Raw genomic sequence first — 26076 nt, 5'->3', positions numbered from 1 at the left:
TCTTTAAAAGCAGTAAGTATGCATTTGATAAATATTTCATTTGGTGCTGCATTGCAAGTGAGATTCCTGATGTACATATTCCACAGTGAGTTCTCTTTCATTTGCTCCTGCCTGAGAACAACTCTACTGTACAATCAATCTCAGAAGCGCAATCTCAGAAGCAAACTGAGTCTTTTTTTCAGACTAATATTTTACTGTATATAATTAGTTTTTCTTTTTTTAAAAGAAAGATCTTCCAATGTAAACATACTATGTATACTCTGATATACTTTCTTTTTACAGATGAAATTCAATTGGTGGTACATCTTGTGTAAGTGAAACACAGCAATTCCTGTAAACCTGAAAGCTATGACACCTTATTTGGTTGTTGTATAAATCTCTTCTTTTAAACAACTAGGGAAGGAAGGAAAGTATAAACACATACAAATGAGGATAAAAGTGGTATAGAACAATATATTTTGCTAAATGCACATTTTCACTCTATGAGAACCTGCATCTGCCAAACATGCCCTCTTCAGTACTATGAAAAATCTGTGACTCTGGTCATCCCAAAGGGAGGCAAAAAAATGGAAGCCAGTAGTAATACATGTATATACACATACACAACTGTGTCCAGTGTTGCAGTTTGAAACTACACTTGAGTCCTGAGAAAAGTGATATAATTTTCTAAGATACTAAGGAACATGAGATGGGTCACTAAGGTGTCATGGGCACAATTAGTACCTTTGAGCACTGGCAGTAGTTGGAGCTATTGTACTGGTGCTGTTCCCTTCATGGTACATCTCCCCCCCCCCCCCCCCGGCACCAAGCTTGTGTTTGCTCCACTGCAGGTAAAGTGGCCTCTTAGGATCAGGCTGCCTGGGAAACAGCATTTCTGTTAGAAAATCTAAGTTTCACAAGTTGTCCGGCTTTTAAAGTATGGCTTTGATTTATGGATCAGAATTGCTCGTTTATAATTTTATCTGAACAGCTTTAGGCAATTCTGACAGTTAAAAATGTAGTTTTATTGACCAGTGCAGCTAGTCTGCCCACAAGGGGACCAGTAAATACACAGCCTACTGCACCAGGAAAAAACACTATTATTTGATTCCATGACCACGTTAGATTGGAAATCGTAACCACTATAACAATAAGTTCCAAAGCTTAAGACAAAATGCTTGCTGTAAAACATAGTTGCTGTTGAGAAAGAAGGTGACAGATCTGGATAGAAAACCTGCCAGTACAGTTTACTGAAGCTGACCTGTACCACTGATACCTGGCTGTGTCAGTGAGAGCTGTGGAAGACCACAACGGGAGGGAGGGGGCAATTCTCTATGACATGAGTGGTGTAAAAGGGTATGCAGTACAATGCAATATGCCATGAGCTCTAAAGTATAATATAAATAGGACACAATCCAATTAGAAAGCTAGGAATTTCCAAGTCGCATCAGTTTCCGTGTGAGTGATCTAGGCATGTTTTGAACTCTCCTACTTAAATTAGTGGCGCTTGGTCTTAACTGGCTGGATTGTGTCCACAGCATATAATATACACTGTAATAAAAGGCAAAGGTACCTAGAGGAGGAGGCAGGTTTATTTAAGAAAGCTTTGCCAGTTTTCACTATAAGCATACTAAAATGATTTTAAGACAGATTTAATTTAGGCTTGTTCTGTTGTACAGGTACTATCTCCTACAATCTCAATTTACTCTTCCATTGTGAAACCTGTGTAATATATAAACAAATCTCTGTAGGGAAGCAAATCAATAAAGTGTCTAATTTGATTAACCATGTTTTAAAATTCATCAAGGTAATTCAACGTAAAGTAAACTGCTTACTTGTCAGTATTTTCCATGTCTTCTTTTCATCATCATAATACTGAACCAAATTGCTGGGTAGCCGGTCAGGTCCAGGGGGCAGTCCACCAACCAACAAAAGCATTTTCTTGTTGGAGCGAATTCTTCACCCAAAAGAGAGAGAAGATGAATAACCACATTATTGGAGAATATTTTTAGTAGCAACAAAATCATAACCATCATAGGAATGTTCACTGCTTGTAGTTTTCTATTTTACTTTATTTTTTTTGTTTCCTTTCCCTATCATGTCTCAACAACTTTTTGAATCAAGCAGAAAAAATAATAAGAAAAGCTGCATAGCCCTCTACTTGTGGAATAATAAGTTTCCTTTATGCAATTTGTTAAAGGTTTATTCTAGAATGACCTTTTTCTCATATTATCCCTTTAAATCATCACTCTTTACAGCTGAATACACATGAAATGCTCTGGAGTTGTACTAAGGTTAAACATTAAAGTTGCATGTCAAAAATCGTATTAGTCAAAATCATTATTATAAAGCCATTCTGCACCCAAAGAACCTTGAAAAAATTAAGGCTATGCAGAGAGATTCTGAACCAATTCTTTAATCACACACTGAAACTTAGATTCCAACACTTCTGGCACAATTAGTAGCAGTGTGCTAACAGGTACAGGCTGAACTCTACTTACTTACAAAACCCTTTTTTTTGTTTTGTTTAATTTAGCCCTACATTGCCTCCTCCCCCTCCACAGCCCCTCCTTTCTCTGCTCTCCCTCTGAGCACCACTGGCTATAGCAACACCAATTGGTAAAATGAGACTGTGATGTTGTTGTGAGCCTCCCCAGAGTGGAGCCCTGCCAATGCTTGCCACTGATCCAGCGGCATGAACCTGCTCAAGTGTGCAAAGTCACTCTAATTCCCTCCCTCTGTTTTTCTACCTTCTCCCCCAGGGGGCAGCCACTGAAAAGAGTGACTACCCACCCATCAAGAGCTGGCAATTCGCTGCTATTAACCGTGACCGTGATTCCCAATCTGCCTGGCAGTTCTTAAGAACAGGACTGCAACGTCTCATATGCAGTAAAAGCTGTAATATGCACCCTGGCCTCCATCGCTATACCTGATGAATGCACGTTTCTTTGTAACACTAATAGCTTTAACACAATTTCAAGAGAAAAGGGGAGAGGAGACCTAGACCCCTAGATGAGTACTGATGCTTTAATAGTCACTTTACATATAATTGAACATCTATCAGTTACAGAAGCCTGGAAAAGTGATAAAATTCTAAATAGGGAACCATGGTAAGGCAATTCATCCTACTGTGATGTGAAATGTTAACTATATGCACATGCTATGGACGTATGTTATATGCCTGATGCAACGTCTCACTGCAGGGTTGCTGACCTACTTGGTTACCCTGCAATCTTTATTGCATTAATCAATGGTTCTGGAAAGCAAAACAGGACTTGTTTCCATTAACCGGTTTGAATTATTACTGAACCATTTTAGGTACATTAAAAAAGAGGGCAACACTTCTGATGCTGAGATACTCTGTTAATATAAAAGTACTTCAGTAAAGGGAGCTTTGTCACTAATGTCCACACACTGCATTCTTACAACTACTACTACTACTACTACTACTACTACTACTACTACTAAAGCCTGTATATGTTTGACCAACTAATTATATTAGCAAAGTGCTCTAATGGAAACATTCGTGGAAAATGATCTCAGGTGAGTTTGGAATTTTGTCTGTATAGCCTTATTATCTTAATTAAGATATTGAAGGTGCAATCCTATTCAAGTCTACTCAGAGGTAAGCACCACTTAGTTCAATGGGACTTCAGATGTGTGCGTGCAGCAGATGTAGGGAACCTGTGGCGCTCCAAATCTTGCTGAAATTGGCCATGCTTGCTGGGGCTGATGGGAATTGTAGTTCAACAATTTCTGGAAGGCCAAAGGTACTACACACTTGGTGTATAGGATTGGACCACAAATATTACAATTGCAATTACAACAAACTAAGGCTGCAATCCTAAATGCACTTACTTGCACCCTCCTTCATATACAACTCTTTATTATAACACCACAATTCAGTGCTATTCTAATGTGCACATTACAGAACATATACAGCTCACCTCCTGTGCTTGGGTTTTCTCTCTAACCTAGTAAATCAGAAGCAGATGGCCACACAATGTGGAAGTCACAGGCCAGATGTTATGCCAAAGCTAAGTCTACAGGACCTCCAGTTCTTGTTCAGGCTGCCTGTGCTACTTGTGACTAGCGGTGGGCAAACTCCTCTTGGTCAGAACTGGGCTCTTAAAAAACACCCCAAGTTTCTCCCAAACTCAGAAAATAGCTTAGTTCTCTCCAACCCAGTTCTGAGTTTGTTTTGGACTTGGCTGCACCCTGATGACGATGCTGGAGCATGACAGGATGTGATCCATTTACCCAGGGCTGTCTTTAGCAGATGTGGCGCCAGGGTGCAAATATCTGCCCAGCACCCCCAAATTACCACGGATAGTGTTGGGGTGGCTGTAGCTGCGCACTGCCAGCCATTGGGGGGGCAACTCTCCCCCATGCCACTGTGAGAGAGCAATCCCCACAGAGGCTTGGGAAGGAAGCTGTGCGCCTGCCAGCCATATGGTTGGTGGGGCGCAGCTTCCATCCTTAGCCTCTGCGGGGATCGCTCTCCTCCTGAGGAGGCTTGGGAGTGAAGCTGCGCTCTCCTCCCGCGGAGGCTTGGGAGGGGCGCAACTTCACTCCCAAGCCTCTGTGAGGACCGCTCTCCTACTGAGGAGGCTTGGGAGGGAAACTGCATGCCCGCCAGCCTTATGGCTGGCGGGGAGCAGCTGGCGGGTATGCAGAGAAAGGGGAGGCTGCTGGCAAAGCCGCACAGCTCCTCCACTTGCTGGGGCACCCCTGAGAGGCTGGCACCCTGGCGCGACACACCACTAAGCCCTATGGGAAAGACGGCTCTGCATTTACACACCAGCTTCATCCCTCACACTTGCCGTTTATGTTGCTCTAGTGACAGCAGCGATGGCAGGGGAAAGGTGGGAGCTCTTTCTTCCCTTCTCTAATACCTTGCATGTTACTTAATGCTCAGTGCCAGACACACAGGATTGTGGTTTTCCAGCACTACTGACATGGGAAATGACATTTTGCAGCACTTCTTGCCTCTAGTACACAGGCATAGCTGCATGCCAGACATCAGTGAGGAGAGCAGGGGGAAAAGGGCTCACTTCCCATGCTCTTGGTGCCTCACCAAAGCAACAACAAAGGAAAGGGAATGGGAGGAGACTTGGAGGTGTGGGAAGAAAGAGTGGGAGAAAAGCTTAACTTACTTTCTGGCTCAGAATTTTACCAAAGTTACAGAACTTTTAGGGTTGTAATGCTTGCTTCACATTGAACAGTATCACGTATCTGTTCTAAACTGTGCTCAGATAATGCTTGGAATGATCACTACTTGTTTTTGTCCCCCTCCCTCATTTTCAAAATTTTATTAATATAACATGACAGTATGTAGCAAAAACCATTATACATCAAACAATCACTATTTGTGACATTTGTGCCACAGGTAGGCCTCTGGATTGTACATTATTCAAGCAAGGGAAACATTTCATTTACAAAAGGAGTAGCATTGAATATGAAGGAGCTTGCTGCTTAAGTGCATGTGCACATGAATCTAGAAATAGGGCTTGGTGTTAGTTTATTTGCCTATTTATATTTAGCCATCATGCCAAGACTGCCTCTTATAGTAAAAGATAGTTACTGTATTACCTGCTTTAAAAGAAATCAGGCACAGAATAGCTAGCAGGCAGTAACAAAGTTAGTAAATTTAAATTCGAGATCCCTTTGACCCACGAGATCAGAATCAGTTCCACAGTCACTGTCAGCATGGACTACCTTCTGATTCATGCCTGATAGATGAGATGAAAATTTCAATAACGCTTCATTCTACCCAATCTCTCCAAAGGGGGAGTAGAATAAACCATGTTTTAATTTGAGTTAAGGATGGCTGAACACATAACAAGAGACTGAGCAACGTTAAGCCATAAGTCACCTAAGCATGGTCATCCTTAATGAGAGAGTAAATTGTTTATTCCAACCGCCTTGTGTAGCATGTTCTATTTCTATCACAATCAACTTCACTTGTACTTTAAAATTCTGAAAACCATTGCAAGTTTGGCCAATAAAGAAGCTTATTTCAATTTTTTATTAGTTTTTGCATTTCACATTCATCTAAAAAACCATCTTCAAGCCTCATAGCACTATGAAGAAACAAAAAATAGTAAAAGTTGTCTTGTCTGAGATGCAGGATGGCTGGCGACACTCTGATATGAATTACCAAGTAGTGGTAACAGGTAATGTATACTTGGGCCCAAATTGTACAATGTGAACACGTAGAAACCAGAGCTGTGTATGTGTAGCCCTTTCAAAAACAACAAACAAACAAACAAACCAACCAAGCAAACTGCAAGTTGTGCCAGTCACCTGTTCAGTGGAGAAAAGAGAAGGTGGGTTGTTGAGACAGACCTCAGTTTCCACTGCCAGAAAACTGATTTGGTGTGATTTTCAGCTTATTTGAGGATTCTACACATGCACAGATACTGCTGGACTGAGGAATTGCACATCCAGCATAGAATCCCTTTAAAGATGCGTGCAGAAGCCTACTTATGTACATGTTTCACCCCCCAAAAAAAAACAATATCCTGAGATTTAAAAAAATGAAAAATGACTAACAGAAATCAGTAAAAATGCAGCATTATTAAAAGCAATCCACAGTTAAATCCTATCAACTATTTATGGAAGGCTTTCTGCAGTTTGTGGGGCATCATAACAGAGAAGGAAATTGCTGATACCTCCCCTACAACAAAAAAGAAATAGAAGACAGTTGGACACCAAAAGTGCTGAATTCAGCGGGTCTACTCTGAATGTGACTTAGCTGGATACCATCCTCAAGAAATTATAACTTGAGGATGGTATCCAACTAAGTCACATTCAGAGTAGACCCGCTGAATTCAGTAGACTTAAGCTGATTACATAGTAAAACAGCCCAAGCTGCAAAAGAAAACAAACATTTTTTCTGAATTCTGTACGGAAAAGCACATGAATCCAACATTTGAAAGGGAAACTTTGGAAGGAACTTGGAAGGGCATATTTTAAAGGTCTAACAGCCTATATTTCCATGCTATACTTTGCTGCATATTTTGTGATTTTAAACATCTGCTGGGATTTTCTCAGTACTTGTCCCCAAAGTGGATCTTGGCATCCAATAATTCTTTTATACCTAGTTTTTTCCCTTTGTACCAATAGCTTCTTCCTAACAAACTATGGTCACTAGCCAACATGCATCCATGTAAGGTGAAACAAACTACATTCCAGTTTGGACATAATTACAAGACAAGGCTTCATGGCTTGCTGCTCCCACTCACACCAGGGTAGGGGTGAAGTCAAAGCAATCAGATAGTATGAACTACCATGCTGCTTAACCCTGATAAGCTATTAACCATGGATTAGTATTATGTGCAAACTAGCCATATATACCTCAGCAGTTCTAAACGGCATAGGAGTGATATAGCTGTCCATGCTGAAACCTCTAATGATTTCAAAATTCAGGCCCACTTCATATCTTATTAATAAGTCAGGCTAAGCCAAAACATTGTTTAGCAAGACTGTGTGAACATGTGGACTCCTAGAAATGTCTAAACCATGCTTATAATTAAGCTCTCTTCAGACTAACCACAAGCTGCAGCCAATAACAAACCTTTGGTTGGAGCTTGTGTTTAGTCTGGACAGTGCTCAACCTAGGCTTGCCATACGTCAGGAAAATAACCAACATGTCCTGGTTTTTAAGTGTAAAAATGGCATCGGGGGGATTTTGCCAAATCAGCAAAATGTCAAGGAAAACCCAGGTGTATGTCAACGTGATGGAAAGAAAAAGCAGCAGAAACAGTTCCAAAAACTCAGCCATTTGGGTTTGTTAAAAAAAAAGAGAAAAGCTCAACAACATTGCGGCAAGTATCAGAAATTTTACTTTTTGAGATATGGCAACTCTAGCTTAACCACGAGCCTGGATTCAGATGACATGCTAAGCCAAACCTTCTCATAACTCCACACAGAAGCAAAAAAAGTGGCTTCAGATCCTCTCCATTAGCCCACACTTTTACACTAAACCACTGTTTGGGTTAGTGAAATATGAATCAAGCTATTATATTTTAGGTCAATCTATACCTAAGACTTTTCAAGTGTACCCCTAAAGTTATAAAATATGAATGTCACTAACATGTTTACAAATATGAACATAATATAGGTAAGTGTCTGGGATCCATCATTATCTACAGCTCCCTATTCATAAGCAAAACTGGGTTTGCCTCTGTGTAATATGTGAAATGCTCCAGAGACATGGGGGCTCTTGAATTAAATATTTCCAAATTCTGGAGATGGAAAAAAATTCATCAGCATAACATAAATATTTGTTCCCCTCAATTTTAATGCCTGCCCAACTGTTTTTTTTTGGGGGGGGGGTTGGCTTCTATGTTCACCTGTTATGTGAAGAACTTGTAAAGAAGGGATTGGATTAATGAAGCAAAACAGAGAGAAGGGGCAATCTGCAAGAGAAAGAAGACAGCCGATGTGCAGGTCACAAAGTACAGAGCTGGAGTACTGCTTAGAAAAGAAGTCCTATTATTTGGGTTTTTCTGCAAGTTTTTTTCCCCAGTTGGAGGTTTATGTGAGGATTCTAACAGCAGACAAATTAAAGGCAGTATTACGGTAAATGCTGAAGTGGAAATCTTACAAAAATGGAAAAGGAAACAAATAGGAATAATGTGTATCTTGTTCCCAATTCTTCTTGATTTTTCTTTTGTATATGTAACTACAGTGTCCTTTCCTCACTTGTTTCTGTGTGTCTTAAAATTATTTCTTCTTTCACTGTGTGCAGCCACTTCCTTGGTAGCCACACTACATTTTTCATTCACCTTTATTTTCTTTTATGAACATGAAATAGCCAGGCCAGCACAACTGATTTCACCTATTGGTTTGATTATGCTATCCTTGTTAAGTCACTTAACTGTATCCCAAGTGCTTTTGCAACATTTTAAAGTATTTTCCTTTCATGTTGCTGTATCCCTGCTTCAGATTACTGATACAAACAATGCACCAACATTTGTGTTTGTTTTAAAGCAAAAGCTGCCTCAGGAGGCTGCAATTCTGAACACAGAAACAATAAAACCTTGCTTAGCCCTTTGTCCATTGACAGTGCACACCCCGGTCCTACCCCACCCACAGCCACCATCAAATCATCCATAGAAATGATTTCCTTAGCAAGGTTCTTTTAGAAATATGATCTGGAAACTTGTTCTTGCAGACCTGGAGGTTGCCATTACCTTTAAAAAAATGTTTTTGGGGAAAAGAACCATCAACCATGTCTTTTCTTCACTGTCTTTCTGAGTCACCAGCTTTTGCCTCAGGCCAACAGAAAATTTGTAGCATGTAATCTTGATTTATCATTAAATATTTTGTTTAGACAAACATTAATAGATGCTTCTTTCTTTCTTTCTTTCTTTCTTTCTTTCTTTCTTTCTTTCTTTCTTTCTTTCTTTCTTTCTTTCTTTCCTGTGGGACTGCACAAGTAGGTAGGTGAATTTAATTTCTTGAACCCTTTCAAATGAATCTCTCACACAAATACTGGAGCCAGTTTCATTTTCTTGGCCTCCACAGGCTCAGTGTATCACACTTCATTCAGGGTTTACCCCAGGCAGCATGGTGACCTACTCAGAAAGCTTTGGCAATCCTCTATTTGGAAATTGCAGCTCTAGGCACAGAAGAGTGTACAAAACTCCAGCACTGGTTGGACATTCAAACTCATGTCATTACAATTACATGAAGCTAGAGTGAGGCTGTGGCTGCTCTAGCACAGGCACACACACTGAGGGCATAACTGTAGAGGAGAGGCAGCTTTCCAAAGAGTTATCCATCCCTTGTTCATCAGAGCTAAGAGCTAAATGGCACCTTAAACCTAGGTTATGGGTGCAAGAACAGAATGTCTAGGCACACTTTTTTATAACAAGAATTCAAAGCTGAAAATGAATGAACTGCAGCTAAAATATTATGTTCATTTTTCACATGGTCTAGTCCTTCCTCTGCCCACACCCTTAATACTCCTAACGGGGTCTCTTCTCCAGTCTTCAGAAAGCAGCTGAAAGTGGGGAGGCAGAAAAATGTCCTCCTTTCCTTCCATCCTGCAGTTTTATTCTGAAATCTTAGGCGCAGTACCACGCCCCGAGTTCAGAAATTGCTCACGCTAATGAATTTTCCTGTCGCAAAGTGTGCCGAGAACAACGGGAGTTTCGAACTCTGCTTGTCATGATGTGGAACCCTGTGCAATCAGGGAACCATGTCATGGAGAGAGCCTAGACACACAGAGCTGGCTCCTCACAACAGATGTGCCCTCCCAGGGAATGGACAGCAGCAGTGTGAGGGGCTGACAGAGATGTGATGGCAGAGATGGGCCCACTCCCCAACTCTATATACTTACCTAGACTTGGAAGAGTGTGCCCAGCTTCACAGACATATAACAGGCTGTATTTATTCATTGTATTGCAATACACTATTTTTATTTGTTATAGCTATTTAGCTAGGATTGGTTCCTAAAGTGCTCTATGACTAAAATCCACAGGAAGGATTTTTACTATGGATTTTTGCTACCATATTATTACTGATATGTTAGTGTGGTAGGGGCAGTCTCCTCTGGTTCCTGGCAGTTAGTGATAAACTCTGAATTCCAGGAGGGAGTGGAATCAGAGGTTAGGTGATGCTGGTAACAAATGCCAACCCACAGAAGTTTTCTGGCCCCTCAGTGTGTTATTTACTATTCATTTTATTTCTATATTTATTTATCCTGCCTTTCTTCCAACATGGAATTCCAAGTGGCATAAATGGGGGTTTCCAGACAGCCTCCCATCCAGGAACTGACCAGACCCAGACCTGGAACTGCTTTAGCTTTAGCAAGGTGACCGAACTACGTGCCCTGAGGCTATGCTCTTGTACGTACATATGAGTTGGACAGGTAGGATGTATTATACTAACACTATTTACAGTGATGAACAATTCAAAAATTTCTTGGCAAGTTGTCTGCTGTACATTTTCCTTTTAGGAAATTTAATAGGTTTTTTGTTTTGTTTTAAAAACCCCACTTGTGAACTGGATATACAAGTTTTCACTTTCCCTATTAGTCAGATTCTTGCTGATTGTACTGTCTCACCATTACTTCAGGTTTGTACAGAAAATTCACATCACAGTGTCCTGGAGAAAACACTGCCTTTGGTCGTAGTGTCTGAGGTCTGACATCATGGAGAGCTGTGCTTTAAAGAACATGAACGCTTCTCTCCTCTCTATCTGTGAAGGGAGCAAGCTGGTACGTGATCAGAAATTATGCAGTCCTGATTTATCTCCTTAATTTGCTCTATTGAAACACTGCTTATATTGCACCCCAAATCCCATCTTAAGTTTATCCAAGTCTCATAGGAATTCTAAAAGTAATGTTTGTTCCTTTGTTATGGCTGGTTATCCATTTCCCTCCGAGGCTTCTTTTTTAAAAAAAAAGTCTGCTGTCTCAGCCATTACTTTCTCCAGCCTCCCCCTCCAGCCTCCCCCTGATCAGTCAGCTTCTGTTAATCTTGGCAGGGTTTATTTGAGCTAAATCAGTTATCTCCCTTCCAATGACACAGCAAGAGATATATGCTACTAGAAATATTTGGAGCCATCTTCCTGAAAATGTTCCAGGGTAACAAATAACTTAGCTGCAAATCCAATGCCAAGAAATACTTTTTTGTTCTTTAAAATGACTCCTAGTTTTAAGAACCAGTGACAGAGATTATTATTATTTATTGAACAGCTGACAGCATTTCTATGGGGTGTTTCCGCTATGTTTTTGCATATTTGATTACTTTTGATATTTGATTGCTCTGCATGGATTGTGCCAACCATAAACTGTGGTGCTATTTTGAAGTTAGGGATTTATTATGCCACTGTGACTGCTGTTTCTCCTGATGACCTCTAGTGACTATTGCCAAAGGGCACTGGTTGTTTGGGGGAAAGCTTCAGGGTTGGGGCTGTTATTTTGAATCTGAAGTTTATCTATTCTAGGCGATGTGGATATATGGTGGCCAGAGGACAATATTTAATTTATTAAGTCCAAAACAGTTGGATGGCACCTTGTACACCTCCTTCCAGCAGCTCTTGCAGGCAAGCTGGTGCCAAACGTATAGGTCTGCTTTCCTTTGGACCACATCAGTGAGGCCGAGGGAGGGGTTGTTGTCTGGGCAGCCCAGGACCGCTATACATACTGCCCAGGCTTGCACCCAGAGGAGTGCTGCTAACACAGCAGTTTGACTTAATCACTGGAGGCACATTCCATTGTCTCTTGAGACAGACAGATGCCAACATATAGTAATCATCTTACCAGCTTGCGCCAACTTTTTATGTGCAAATTTCCAAATATTGTTGATGTCTTCCAGTAAATTTTCACAGAACTCAGGCCCTGTTTGATAACTTATACAATTAATAATCAACACAATCAGCACATCTTGGCTGGTTTGATGGTCAGTGCAAAGCGGCTAAGAAAGTTCTGGTTAAGGCAATTAGGGATTCACATAAGAATCCATCAGAGGAATCCATGGAAAATTTGATTAAACTTAGATTGGAATACAAGAGTCTGCTCAAAAACAAGAAAGCGGAATATATTAAACCCAATGTCAGGAATTGGGACTAGCAGTAATGGAACAGAGGAAAGACAAAATCTGGGAAATGGGTTGTAGCCCTGAGCTCCTCAGGAAAAAATACAAGATACATATATGATTCATAGATAAAATTTATCTCTATGTTTTTTGGTCTACTAGGTAGAGACACATCTCTAAACACTGCACAGCTCACACAAAGAGTACAAAATAGGAGCAGCAGATAATCCAGGTGTTCAGTGGATGATCATAGTGAGGTATTTCATATATACAAGAACTGTGTCAAAATGCTTGTGATAGCTTGCCGGTCTCATCTCCCACTTTCAGTCCCACAATAATCACCTTACTACTTGACTTATTATGACATATTTACAGCGGCGTAGCGTGAGTTCTCAGCACCCGGGGCAACGCAAGTAATTTGCGCCCCCTAACCCGGGGCAAGGCAAGTAATTTGCGCCCCCCCTAACCCGCGAGTTGCCGCTGGCGCTGCCGCCCAAACGACGCCGCTTGCCCGGAGGAGGAGGGGGGCAGAGAGGCGAGGAAAATGCAACTGCCCAGCAGCTGCAGCAGCACCGGCGGAGGCGGGGCCGTGAAGAGGGGCTGCCTGGCGCGTCCTCCGCGGCGAGCGCTGAGAGCCGCTGCCTGCCGGGCGCCTTCAGCCCGGACGCGCGCACAGCTCGGCGGTTCCGCGAGACATGCGGCTCCGCTACAGCCTGCGCCCGAGGCTCTTCGGCGACTCCGGAGGCAGCGAGTGCGCCCCCCCCAGATGTTGCGCCCGGTGCGGCCGGCACCCCTGGCACCCCCCACGCTACGCCACTGCATATTTATAATACTTGACCTCAGAAGGCAGATGTTGTCTCACATGGTTCTTTCTCTACACAGAAAAGCAGCCTTCAAATTAATATGTTTGGCAGAAGGCCATCCATTTGATACAGAGTGTTATAGTTCAATAATAAGGGATACTGGCAGCAAACTAAACAGCAAGCTAAGGTAAGCTGAAAGATCTGAATGTGCTTAGTGAGTTCTTTTTGGCTTGTTTGTTTTACTCCCCCTCTTCACCTGAACAGCAGGCCTCCATTCAGCTCCATTTCAAAGTTTTGCCTTGTGAGATGGAAGGCAACAAGCATAAGTATGCTGCATAGGGATGAGCAGGGCAGCAGAATGGGGAAGTGGGAGCATTCAAGTGGGTCCTTAGAGGTTAAAGGAACCTCTAAATATATATAGGAATCATGAAATCATAGAATTGTAGAGATCTAGTCCAGTCCCCTGAAATGCAAGAATATTTTGCCCAACATGGGGCTCGAACCAATGACCCTAAAATTAAGAAAGTCATATTCTACTTGAATGATCTACCAACTGAACTATGAGAAACTTGCCTTTTCTTTTTCTTTTTAAAGCAAGCTCAAGAGTCTCCAAACCCAATAGGGCTGAGGTCTGTACCAGGGGATATTTAGGTACTTAAAGGTTTGGAGGGCATGGACCCCTTGACACAAATTTGCATAAGAGCACCATATGCTAATGTGTATAGATGCAAATTTAGAATTTAAATGTCAGAGAAGGCAAGTCAGCCTATTTCCTATCCAAATCGCCCTGTGTAAATTCTTCCATTAATTTGCACCCTACCCAGAGCACCTAAAATGAGTCCTCCTTCAATTCTTTTACTCCCAATTAATTTCCCAACATATCTTTATCAAAATCAGTTAAATTCCCTTTCAATTTACCCACAAATGATCTCTCTAAACACATTTATTCTTCCAAATTAATATCCTACCCAAATTGACCCTTTACAATTCCATTTCCCCCAAAATCATTACCCACACAGAAACACTTGGGGCACTTAGAAAAAGATTTGGAGCTCAAGCCCCATGAACCCAACTCTAGTGGAGCCCCTGGTCTGGACATGCATGTTGCCCGCTTACTGCCAGCATGGGAGCAGCTATTGCCTCCAAGACCAATTTCCTTCCAACAGGAATCTTTAAACAGAGAGGAGGACCCTTTCTGTATGTGTTGTGGGGAAAATACAACTGGCTTGCAAGAACATGCATCTTCAAACCCAATTCCCTCTCCCCTCACACTTGTACCCAAACCAAACAGGAGAATGGGTCTCCAAAGCCCCTCATCTCAAGCAAGTGCCAGGCGCTCCCCTTCCTTAGTTAATATTTGATTATGGTGCCTATAAAGCGCAGTGAGCATACACAGACTGCAGCTAGGATTTCAACCATACTTATATCTCATAACTACACACAGATAAACAAAGCCTGCCCCTTGGAAAACAGAGTGGCAAAACTTGATTGAACTTTAGAATGATAAAAATGATTAAAATTGCTTTATTGGTCATTGACAATTATATGCCTTCATGCAACGGACTTTGCAGTAAGTCTAACTTGACAAGTATCAATATCTAGCTTTTTAAAAAATATAAAAAAGCACTCTAGTGAAGTCCATTGTGTGATGGACCCTTTCAGACAACTAAGTTCTACTTAGTGATGAAAGAGGCAAAGAATTACAGAGTTCTGGGTAAACGTGTAAACCATTGTCTTGAAGTATCCAACCTGATTTCCATTGCACAGTCACTGTAACTATCAATATGTGAGACATTAAAAAAGAGCTCATGCACCCAGGCAAATGGTAGTGAGCTGCAAAAACAGGTGGGAGGAAGGGGTATCATGGTCCTTTCTTGCTAAGACTTCCTAGTGAACCAAGATTAGTAGAAAAACTGAAAGAGCCCTTTCAAACATCCAACTTCTCCCATTTGCTGAGAGGCAAAGGTGATGCCACTTGCCTGGAGAGAGCTATTTCATTTTTATCAGTTTATGGGGAAAGTGTGGAAACAAAGTAAACTTTTATTCCAATTCTTTCAATTCACAGCTCTAAAATGTAATTGAAAATGCAAAGGAAATTATCATCTTTAAAACCAGTCACCAAGAAAACCAAAAGCTGTAATGCAAGGAAGAGTTTCTGCCACTAGGACACTGATGACTGGTTGCTAGTCAAATAAGGGGGAAAGCTGAAGTTGATGCTTTATTATTACCTCGAGCAAGCCATATAAACATTAGAATCTCCATATATGCATCTTAGCATTTGCCTCTTCATTCAGCAACTGAGAGTTAACGCAGAAGCCCAATTCAGAAGTAACAAAATCATGGTCTGTCAATACATGCATGATCCTCATAACTCTACTTTATCCCTTACTCCTTTGTGTGTAACAAGATTTAGCTTTGATTCACAGTTTGTAACAAACTGTGGTTTCCTATTTCATCTGAACACAAGAGACTCTTGTTTATAGAAATCATAATTAGCTAACAAATCAGGATATTGAAACAAAGCATAGTGTGCTATCTTGGTTTGTTAACAAATTGTGGTTTGAATGAACCACAGTTTCTCATATTCAGACAAAACAGGAAACTGCTGCTTGTTACAAACTGCAAATGGAAACTTTAAATCTCCTCCCCTTGTGTGTAAAGCAGAGAGGGGAGGGGGCAAATCATGCATGTTATATTCAGCACTTTACAGGGTATAAAGCTGTACTTCTTTATACAATTCTTAGGATTAAATTCCTCTAAACTCTGAAAGTTTATGATTTCTTTCTTATGGAAAAATACATTTTCCATAGTTTTTAGAACAAACATTTACATTTTATGGGTGAAAAGTATATCTTACTTTACTACTGCTTCTCTAGAACTAGCATATTGGTATGATCTATATAATGCATTTGAAATGTAATAAATGTTGGCTATGGTCTTGCATCCATTGAAGGATTTCATTTTGAGACAGACCATCATGAAAGGTATTATAGTTTCAAATATGTGCACTTGTTTTGCAGCAGTGATAACAATATTATCTTATTTTAGGGCTGCAATGCAAAAGATACATAAAATTACTACTTCCAGAGAGCAACTTGAGAATCATAATTCAGGCTTTTGGCTTTTTACCCTTTCTCTTTAGTGGGAGTTTAAAGTTTGCAAATAGGGCAAATCCCAAAGCATCTGCATGCAATAGTTTTAAGTAGTGCATTAGGAACAAAAGTGTAATTTTAAGCAAATCAGGAAGACAGTTATCAAATTATGCTAAAGGCCTGATACAGCCCCCATTAAAGTAAATGGGAGTCTGCAGCAGGATGTTAATCAGTCTTTAAGAGCAGGTGTGTTAATTCTATGTTACTTCATTATAGAGTACTAAGCAGATGTCTATGCCACTTAACTATTTACCTCTCAGAAAGAAACTAGTCTCTTTTAAAAAGAACCATATTCATAAGTATCCCTTATCAACATCAACATCTCATAAAACATTTCATGTAGTTCTAATTTACCTATGTCATTATTGCTCCCTGGAAACCAATAATAATGTCTGGAAATCATTCTCTATATTCATTTCTATCTATCAGACTACTTTATTCAATAAGTTTTAAATATACTTTCCCCCAAATAATTCCAAATAATGTTCCCATGCCTTTTAAAGAATCTCTTTTATTTAATGTTAAGCTTTCAAGGATCATCATTTGTTTAGTTTAAAATTTTATATTTAATTTCTTCAGTTTTAATTAAGTCATATGGAACAGTTAAAAAACCTTAATCGGGTGCATATAAAATTTGCTTTGCTTATGAACATCATTGATTTATTTATCTTTTTGTGTATATGCTAGACAGCATCATAGAATAATTATGGAATATTAAAGAAAGTCAAACTATCAAGATACTAGAGTAGATCATTAATGGAGATCAATGATAATATCTAGAGTAAAGTTTTAATATGACTACAGAGGTTAATTTGTTTTAATACTCTCAATATGTCCATACAATGTTATATGTGCAACAAACAAGTTAAATCAGTATCCACATTTGAGTACAAAAGTGAGAAATACTGGGTTGTATCCAATGTTAGTCCTATTCAGTGTTGACCCATTGAAATTAATGGGCTTGACTAACTTAGGCCCATTAATTTTAATGGGTCTACTTTGAATATAGCATAGATGGATTCAACCCATAGTTCCATAACACTGCAAGCCCATACATATCTACTCTGTAGGAAGTCCCATTTAGTTCAGTGGGGTTTACTCCCAGGTAAGCAGGTGTAGGATTGCAGCCTTAATGACTACAGAATAAGGTCAGACTATGTCTGTTCTGTGCATTTTTTGCTTAAAGGAAAAAGATAGCTTCCAGCTGCAGAAGTATCAGCATCCCTGACACCTGTAAACATTCAGTGGTCAGAACACCACTACATATCCTTCAAATGATATGGACCAGTGAAGCTGGAAGGTATCTGCACTGAACCAAACAGCCTGGTATCTCGGCAATCCACCACAACACAAACCCCATCATGTCCCAGGTGGTGTGCAGAATTGAGGCTGAAGTAGGTAATGTAGTCTGTATTTCGAAAGCCAAAATATTATCCTAGAGACAGTTGCCAGACTTGTTACTGTTAAGGCCTCAAATGTGCTTTTATATTTCTTAGTGCTCCTGTTACATTTTTTCCTAATACTTGATACTAAGATACACTATAGTGTAGCTAGATATTTTACAAAGCCTCTCTAGAGACAAAGAAAGCCAGAAGCTCTGCAGCTATCATCTGCTAAAGTTAAATGTTTAAGTTAAACATGGAGTTTTTGTTAAGTTCTGAACAGGGAAATAAAACACCATAATATGCAAAACAGTATGGATCTCACAACGCTCTTTTCCATCATGCCACTTTAATAACAATTCACTGTTAACCATATATTAAAAAGACAAAATAAAAGTTTTGTGACATGTGCAGACTTTCAGTTTAATACTGTGTTAATAATAATACATACAACAAAAAGAGGCATAGCTACACACAAAAATATAATATTAAACACTTCCCATCTCTTTCATTTCCCATAGTAGCAATTTAAAAGATTTTTATTATGGATTTTGCCCTTTGTTTTCAACATTATGGTTCATTCACTCATTTAACAGGAAAATATATATGATGTCACAAACACAAACAGTATGACATCATGACTATTCCTGGGCAATACCGCACCTGCATTTTATCAACGACAGTATTATAAGTAAGCATAGAAAGTACTTTAAGAGCTAGATGTAAACCCAGACATCTGCACTGTATTTGGATTGTTTTATAAAACAGGTGAAACATTAAACTGGGAATAATGTGAAGCATGTTAATGATTAACACATTTTAAGTTGTACTTTTTGCTGTTAAATATAACTTGTACATTGCATTGTAGTATCATGGGAACAGAGCATTATATCAGAAAGAATTGTGGTAACTTCCACAGTAGAAAGATGAGGAGCTGGCAAGATACCATCCCTGTAGAAAGGGCCCAAGGAGATCATAATGGGATTTAAAACTGATGCTACTAAGCCATGGCTGTTTGCCCATCCAATTTTCTCCCCATATTGTATTTTAAGAGACATCTCTTAAATTATCCAGCACATTCCACTTTCCCTTGACACCAGTCTTGCTTGCTGTGCACTGCACCTCTAACAAGGACTGTAGTTCAGTGACTGGGCGGCTTAACACTTAAGGAGAACATCACAACCTGTTACTGAAGTTTTCCTTTCCTTTTTCAAAACTGTGTTCTCCTTTTGTCCTCCCCTCCCCTAAATCAAACAAATTTAAATAAATTTTAAAAGTACTTTGCATTCTTCAAAACACCTCACCATGGGCTGTATCAACAAAGCATCTTCCAGAAAAGTGTGGGTGCAATTCCTCATACATTTTGACAGGTCTCCAACAGGGCAAGCTATTTGCTTGAACTTTCCCTACAGCCCAAACTTTCATCCAAGTGGGACTGACCTGTATCCTTTATCACAAGCTCACCCACAAGAGCACAAGCAGAAATCTACAGCACAATCCTATATAGGTCTACTGAGTAATAAGGCCCCATGTAACTTCCTTCCACATAAGGGTTCAGCTTCAGTTGTCTGCAAACTTTCTGCACGTGTTATTGATGCAGTAGGAAGTGACTATCCAAAACAGCTGCAGCATCTTTAAAGGGCCCTAAATATCTAAGCCATGGCTCCTTTTTGAGCCATGATATCCCTGTGGCTGTTGCTATAGTGTCCCCCCCCCAATATATATTTCCTCTCTATTTTCATCCAGTGCCTATGGGAGGGTGTGTTCAAGCCACCGCCTCAGCCAGGCGCTGTCCCTGTTTTGCTCACAGCTCTGTAGTGCTGAAGTCAACTTTTGAACCTCAAGTTTCATGTACACACGCAGCTAACCCAATGCAAAGTATGAGGCTTTATCTGAGTTGGACCCCCGCCCGCCCGCTTCGCCTTCTCTTACTTACCTGCTGGCCAGGCTCTGCCTGCAGTGCTGCCTGAAGGGCATCAGGTGGTAGTTCATGGCGTCCAGAAGCAGCTTCTGGCAGACGGGGTCGGTCCGCATGAAATCCACCGACTGGACCCGCTCGACGAGCTCCGGGGCCGGGATGAGCGCGAAGCGCAGGCGCTTCATGAGGTCCGGCGCGTACTGCATGCGGGTCTCTCGGTCGTGCTCCAGCCACAGCACGGACATCTGGAAGAGCGCCAGCTCCGACTCCACGGGGGGAGGCAGCGAGTCCAGCAGGGCGCGCATCTCCTCGAAGTTGAGCAGCAGCACGTCCTCCACCAGGTACTTGTTGGCCAGCTTCTTGGTTTCCTCGAGGCCGTGCAAGGCGGCGATCTTGCACACCTGCTTGTAGTTCTGCACCGAGATCTGGTCGTTGAGGAACTGCACGCACAGCTTGGTGACCTGCGGGATGTGCAGGATCTTGCTGACCGACAGCACCTCCTCCACCGTGTCCAGGGACAGGGTCACGTTGGCCGTGTACAGGTACTCGAGCACCAGGCGCAGTCCGATCGACGAGCAGCCCTGCAGCACCAGGTTGTTGATGGCCCGCGGGCTGGCCAGCAGCTTGTCCTCCGGGGACGAGGAGGGCGTGCCGGACTCTTCCTGCTGCTGCTGCTGCTGCTGCTGCTCTTTGGAGGGTAGGCCGTCCTGAGCACCTGGTCCGACGCCCAGCGGGTGGTGGTGGTGGTGCCCGCTCCCCCCGCCGCCGCCGCCTCCTCCGCCTCCTCCTCCTCCGGCGGTGCTGGAGAAGAGCGATCGGAAGTACTGCGAGCACGAGGCCAGCACGGCCTTGTGGCAATGGAACTGCTGGCCTTGCGCCGTCAGGGTCACGTCGCAGAAGAGCTGCTTCCTCCACAGCAGGTTGAGGCCGTGGAGCAGGTTGTCGCTATGGCTCGGGTCGAAGGTAGACGTTCGGTCCCCGGACCTGGACATGGCGGGCAACCTCAGCGCACCTGACTGGAAAGCCTCCTCCGACCTGGGCAAAGAGGGGGCAAGGCGGGGTGGGGTGGGGGGAGGAAACGAGTGGTTGAGAGGCTGGGGCTGGAGGGGGCCACACAAGAACAAACGCGGAGCTTTCACAGGCCTGGCGTGTCCATCCTTATCGCAAGCACCGAGACGCGTCCTGCTCAGCCGCCCCCGCCGCCGCCGCCACGGCGGGCTTGGGGCTGCTTAAAACTCTCGGTGTGCTGCCCTCCCCCCGCCATGGGGCTGGGGCTTTCATCTCCAGCAAGCGCTGCTGCTGCTGCTTCCCTCCCGAAATGGCGGGGGGTGGGGGTGGGGGTGGGACACGGCTCGTGGGCAACTACTTTCTTTCAACCCGGGAGGAGCGGAGGAGGCGCGCGCGCCACTTGCGCGCCACACTGCTGCTGCCGCTGCTGCTCCCTTCGCAGGAGGCGGGAAAGGAAGGTGGGGTAGAGTTTGGGCTTGTACGGCAAGCGGCGGAAACTCTCAGAGAAACTATCGAGACGAAAGAGAGGGCGGGTGGAAAAACCACGCAGCCCTTGCCAAAGTCAAGGGCGGCCAGGCCGCTATTTCAGACAGCCTGCCTGAAGATGCCCCTGTCGGATGCCCCTCCCCTTCCCCAAACTGCGCCTTTCCCGCCTTCGCGAGGGACGGCGTCTGCAGAACCGCCAGACGCTTCGCCTTGAAGCAGCACCGCGAGGGGGGGGGGAGAGGAAGGAATGTCCTCGTCTGTGGGAGAGGAGGAGAGGAGAGGGGGCAGCGGTGTGCACCCAACTCCGGCCGCCTCTCGCTGCGCGTGCTGCACTGCACTGGGCAAAGCGGGGAGAGAGGCAGGCCGAGCCGAGTCCCCCCGCGGTCTGGCGTTCATTCTGCGCGGGTTGCTTTTCCTGTGGGCGGAAGGCGGCGCCGCTTTAACTCCGGCAACTCTGGGAAGTTCGAGTGGGGAGGTGGGTGGATGTGAAGGGGGGGAGAGAGAGAGAGATTGGGGGGCATGAGGGAAGAAGGAAGAGGCGAGCGGGCGGGGAAAAGTGCCCCTGCGCCGCCAGGAGCCGGAGCTCCCCAAGCCAAAGTCGCCTGGACTCTGAGGGCGGCGGTGGCGGCGGCGGCGGCTGAGGGGAATCAATACACCGAGCCTTAACCTGGGAGTTGCACCTGCTGGCGCTGAGGGGAAAGAGACCCGCGCTGGCCGTCGCCCGCCTCCGGCAGAGCCGAGCCCTCCGCGGCAACAGCCAGCGCCGCCGCCGCCGCCGCCGCCGCCACGGCTTCTCTGCGGGATCCCGGCGAGGGCTGCTACTTCCATTGTAGCTTCCCCTTCTGGTGGGCAGCGCTTGCAGTCTTCGCCTGTGGCCAGGTGGCAGGGAGGTCCCCTTCCCCGGTCACTTCCCTTGCCTCCCAACAGTCGGGGTTTCAGAAATCTCCAAGAGCCTCTCCCTTTAAGTGGACCCGGTCATTCCTCCCCCCCCTCACACACACCTCTCATCCGCCCTCCCCTTCTTTCTTCCTCCTTTGACCATTTCTTGCAATCGGAGTTTATTCTCCAAAGACGTGCGTGTAACACAAGTGCCCCCCCCCGATCGCCACATACTTCTAAGCCCACGGAAACCACACGCACACACACACACACGCCCCGTTTTCACGACAATAAACAAGCCACGAGAGAGAGAGAGAAAATACTCAAGACGGATAGACCGAAGGCCAGAAACTTACCTGCTCCACAACCAGCTGCCAAAGTAAAGGTTCACTTAAGCTCCCCCCCTAAAAAAAAATCAATTGTCCTTCCTTTTTAAAGGTTTGATCGCTCCTTCCAAAAACAAAAACAAAAAAACAAAACAAAAAAACCTTCTGGTGCCCAACTCCAAGCAGTCACTCTTTACAATTTATTTTGTCGTACATCATTTGATCACCATGAATTAGCAACAGCAAGAAAATGTACGAGAGGGAGAAGGGGAGAGAGAGAAAGAGAGAGAGAGAGCGCGCGCAGAGCTTTCTGCAAGAGAAGAAGAAGAAAAAATGTACGTGTGACAAATTATGCTACCAAGAAACAACACATCATTATCCTTGGGCCTGGGGCTCAGTGAGTCGTAACGAGAGTAATAGGAAATCCACGGTTGGGGAGAGAAACGGTCGTGCATGGCCGGTGGAGAGAGACCATACAGGGGGATGGATGCTGGAGAGACTCGCAAAATTATGGCTCAAGGCTATTGTAAAAATTGTCGAGCGTAAATGACTGCGATTTCAAACATCTTTGGAAGAAAGAAGGGGAGAAAGCGACCCCCTCCTCTGCCTCTCTCTCTCTCTCTCTCTCTCTCCTCTCTCTCGTCTCTCTCTCTCTATAAAGAACCGTCAAGTTTTAGTGCGCATTGCTAATTAGTCAATTTCTCTCTGCCTTCACAGGCTGGCGACTTTGCTGCTGAGCTGAAACTGCTAATTTCTGTGACCAGCTTTTTTTCTTAGCTGTGATCTGGATGAATGAGTAGCTGTCTCACAGAGATGACAAAAATAAACTCTAATCCCCCCCCCAAAATTTCCACTACATCTTTCTCATGCATAGATTTATGATCTTCAAGCGCCCAGTGCAATATGCAAACTTTTGTGTCTGCACAGAATGGTGTTGGATTCATACTGCACTATATTTGTTTTCTGCCTCCCCTCCCCTCCCTAGCTGCCCCATGTGATGGAAATGTCTGGTCTCAGTACAAGAGATATTGTCACCCCCCCAACCCTCTGTTATTAGTTTGACAGGGTACACCCTCCATTCATGCATATGTGAAGGAGAGAGATGAAGAAGCAGAGGTAAAGTGAGGCTAGTGCATAATATTAGTACTATAGCTGTTGCTTTTTCTTTTATTCATCTGCACCACCTACAATTTATGCTCTTGTTTGGAAGCATATTTTCTCTGTCATTTTGTCTGGTTAGACAACTGTCTCTGTACTTCACTGTCAGCTCCTCAGCAGAGAAAAGGTTCAGAAGTCACTTTTTATTGTCAGATTAGCATATTGCCAGATTCGCCTTCCAGTTTAGAGACTTTGCAGTGCAGAAGCCTAACCCAAACCGCAGGAAAACAACCACCTACTCTTTAGCAAGCAGAGCCTTTCAACTTTTTGCCTGATCTAGAGATACTTATGAACTTGCACCACTCATTTCCCAGGGCGAGGTAGGAGGTGGTGGTGGTTCGGTGCAGGTTTTGTGGATGCTTTATTAAATTGAGTCATAGGACTTTGAAGAAATTTTGGTGTATTCCTCCCACCAACAGGCACTGGAGTAGTGGACAAATTGTCCACACTTGAACCTGTGATATATTACATCCTCACTTTTATAGCTCTCTTCTTCTGTTGTCAAATCTCCAAATGCCCAAAAAGGAATATATGACCTTGAATAAAAATCCCATTAAAGGAGACTTGAAGAGAAGCACTTCACAGAAAGTTGGAGCTGGGATAAAATCTTAAGATTCCCAACTAATAAGGCTCTAGTAATTAAAATGCATGCCAGGGGGTTTATCTGGAACACTAGCCCTTATTTTCTTCCTTCTTAGTTTACAAAAGAATGCAAAAACATCTGCTGATGGAAGGAAACCAGCTGGAAATCAAATTTTACAGGAAATGGGGAGACCCACTTTGCAGTGCAGCAACTGATATAATAAAGAAAATGAAGGTGCCAAATGATTCAGATTAATTTACACTTTTTGCAATGTAATTTATACAAGAGTACATTTTCTTAATGTAGCATTACGTGTCTTGGCATATTGCATTGACAGGCTAAGGGCATAGTCTGCATTGGACAGGGGAGTATTCAGTGCACCCTGTCCTCACAAACCACCTAGTGACCCCACACTGATACACCAGAGACATAGAAGAGTGCAGCTAGCAGAAAGATGGAGATAACCCCATGCAAAATGATCAGTTTTGTGTTACTGAATGTTTGGTGTGTGCTAAAGATGTGCCAAAACAGGAGCACAGAATGCTCGTTTACACACACATACACATCAATAGCAACAGCTGTGGAATGTTACTAAGGCCCTTGGGAATAGCAGTTTTTCTGTCATTCCATTGCTGTTGAACTTTACTGTATTACTTTCTTTTATAGCTGTAAATAACCCCTGAAGGCCATTTTGCATCATATTACATTAAATAATTAAATAACAAATTATGTGTCACACAATCCTATACTGCCTTAAGTTGTGAAGAGGTCCCTCTGGAAGTTCTGTCAGACGTAGCAATTTTTCATTGCATTCTTGGTGCTGAGAAATGAGAGTTCCCTATTCATTAATGGAAAATAGTTGTTTTGTTTGCTATCCAGATTGATCCCCAAAGTTAGGCTTTATGTCCATATGCCAACAAATGATGCGTGTTCAGTGTCACTGCAAAAGTAAACATGATGTGGCCCGAAGTGCAAAGTTTACCCTCCACACTTTGATCACCATCGTTCCTTTTGGGGGCAATATTATATGAAGCAACCACTGTGGGTTCATTAAAATCCCATGGAGTTTTATTTATGGACCTGATATAAATAATAATATAATAATAATTTATTCTTTCTACCCTGCCCATCTGGCTGGGTTTCCCCAGCCACTCTGGGCGGCTTCCAACAGAAGGTTAAAAATATATTAAAACATCAGTCATTAAAAACTTCCCTAAACAGGGCTGCCTTCAGATGTCTTCTAAATGTCATATAGTTGTTTATTTCTTTGACATCTGATGGAAGGGCGTTCCACAGGGCAGGCGCCACTACCGAGAAGGCCTTCTGCCTGGTTCCCTGTAATTTCGCTTCTCGCAGTGAGGGAACCGCTAGAAGGTCCTCAGCACTGGACCTCAGTGTCTGGGTTGGATGATGCGGGTGGAGACACTCCTTCAGGTATACTGGCCGAGGCTGTTTAGGGCTTTAAATGTCAGCACCAACACTTTGAATTGTGCTCGGAAATGTACTATCAAGAAGGGTTTCAGAACCAATAGAGCCCCTCACTCACATATATAGGTTCTCCACGCTTACTACTTGTCTGTTTGCTTTCAGCTGTAGAGTAGTCCCCCCCCAAAGATAGCAATTTCGTAAGTAGAACGTCAACAATGAATTTCACCCTTCCACTTTTAAAAAAACAAAAACAAAACAAAACACCATGACATACTTGGTGCAAAACAGAGTTACAGGTTCATGAGCTCTCTATCTTACATGTTTAACAATCTGGGAGTTATGGCAGGGCTATATGGTGAGGTACACATTTAATAAATAATAGCATGTTTCTAGTGAAACATCATAAATCTAATATCATGCCAA

General features: G+C 43.0%; 1 protein-coding gene across 2 annotated transcripts in view; it reads right to left on the bottom strand.

The window, feature by feature from the left end:
- Window positions 1-23337, bottom strand: part of KLHL14 (kelch like family member 14) — a 60600-nt gene extending 37263 nt beyond the window's left edge. The window contains exons 1-3 of one of the 2 annotated variants that reach the window (XR_014529283.1): window positions 22515-23337; window positions 19804-20820; window positions 1815-1936 (exon numbers count right to left, since the gene is read on the bottom strand). Coding sequence is in view for 1 of the 2 variants with exons in the window: in XM_083517767.1 (XP_083373893.1) it covers window positions 1815-1936; window positions 19804-20777 (1096 nt within the window). In the remaining variant the exon portion in view is untranslated. Of the gene's footprint in view, window positions 1-1814; window positions 1937-19803; window positions 20938-22514 lie in introns of those variants that run through there. The other variant, XM_083517767.1, reaches the window with a different exon arrangement.
- Window positions 23338-26076: the final 2739 nt, after the last annotated feature.

Source organism: Podarcis liolepis (genome assembly GCF_965112155.1).
Source record: "Podarcis liolepis genome assembly, chromosome: 8".
NCBI lineage: Eukaryota > Metazoa > Chordata > Lepidosauria > Squamata > Lacertidae > Podarcis > Podarcis liolepis.
The sequence above is the reverse complement of the archived record's forward strand: the minus strand, read 5'-3'. Positions and strand labels throughout refer to the sequence as shown.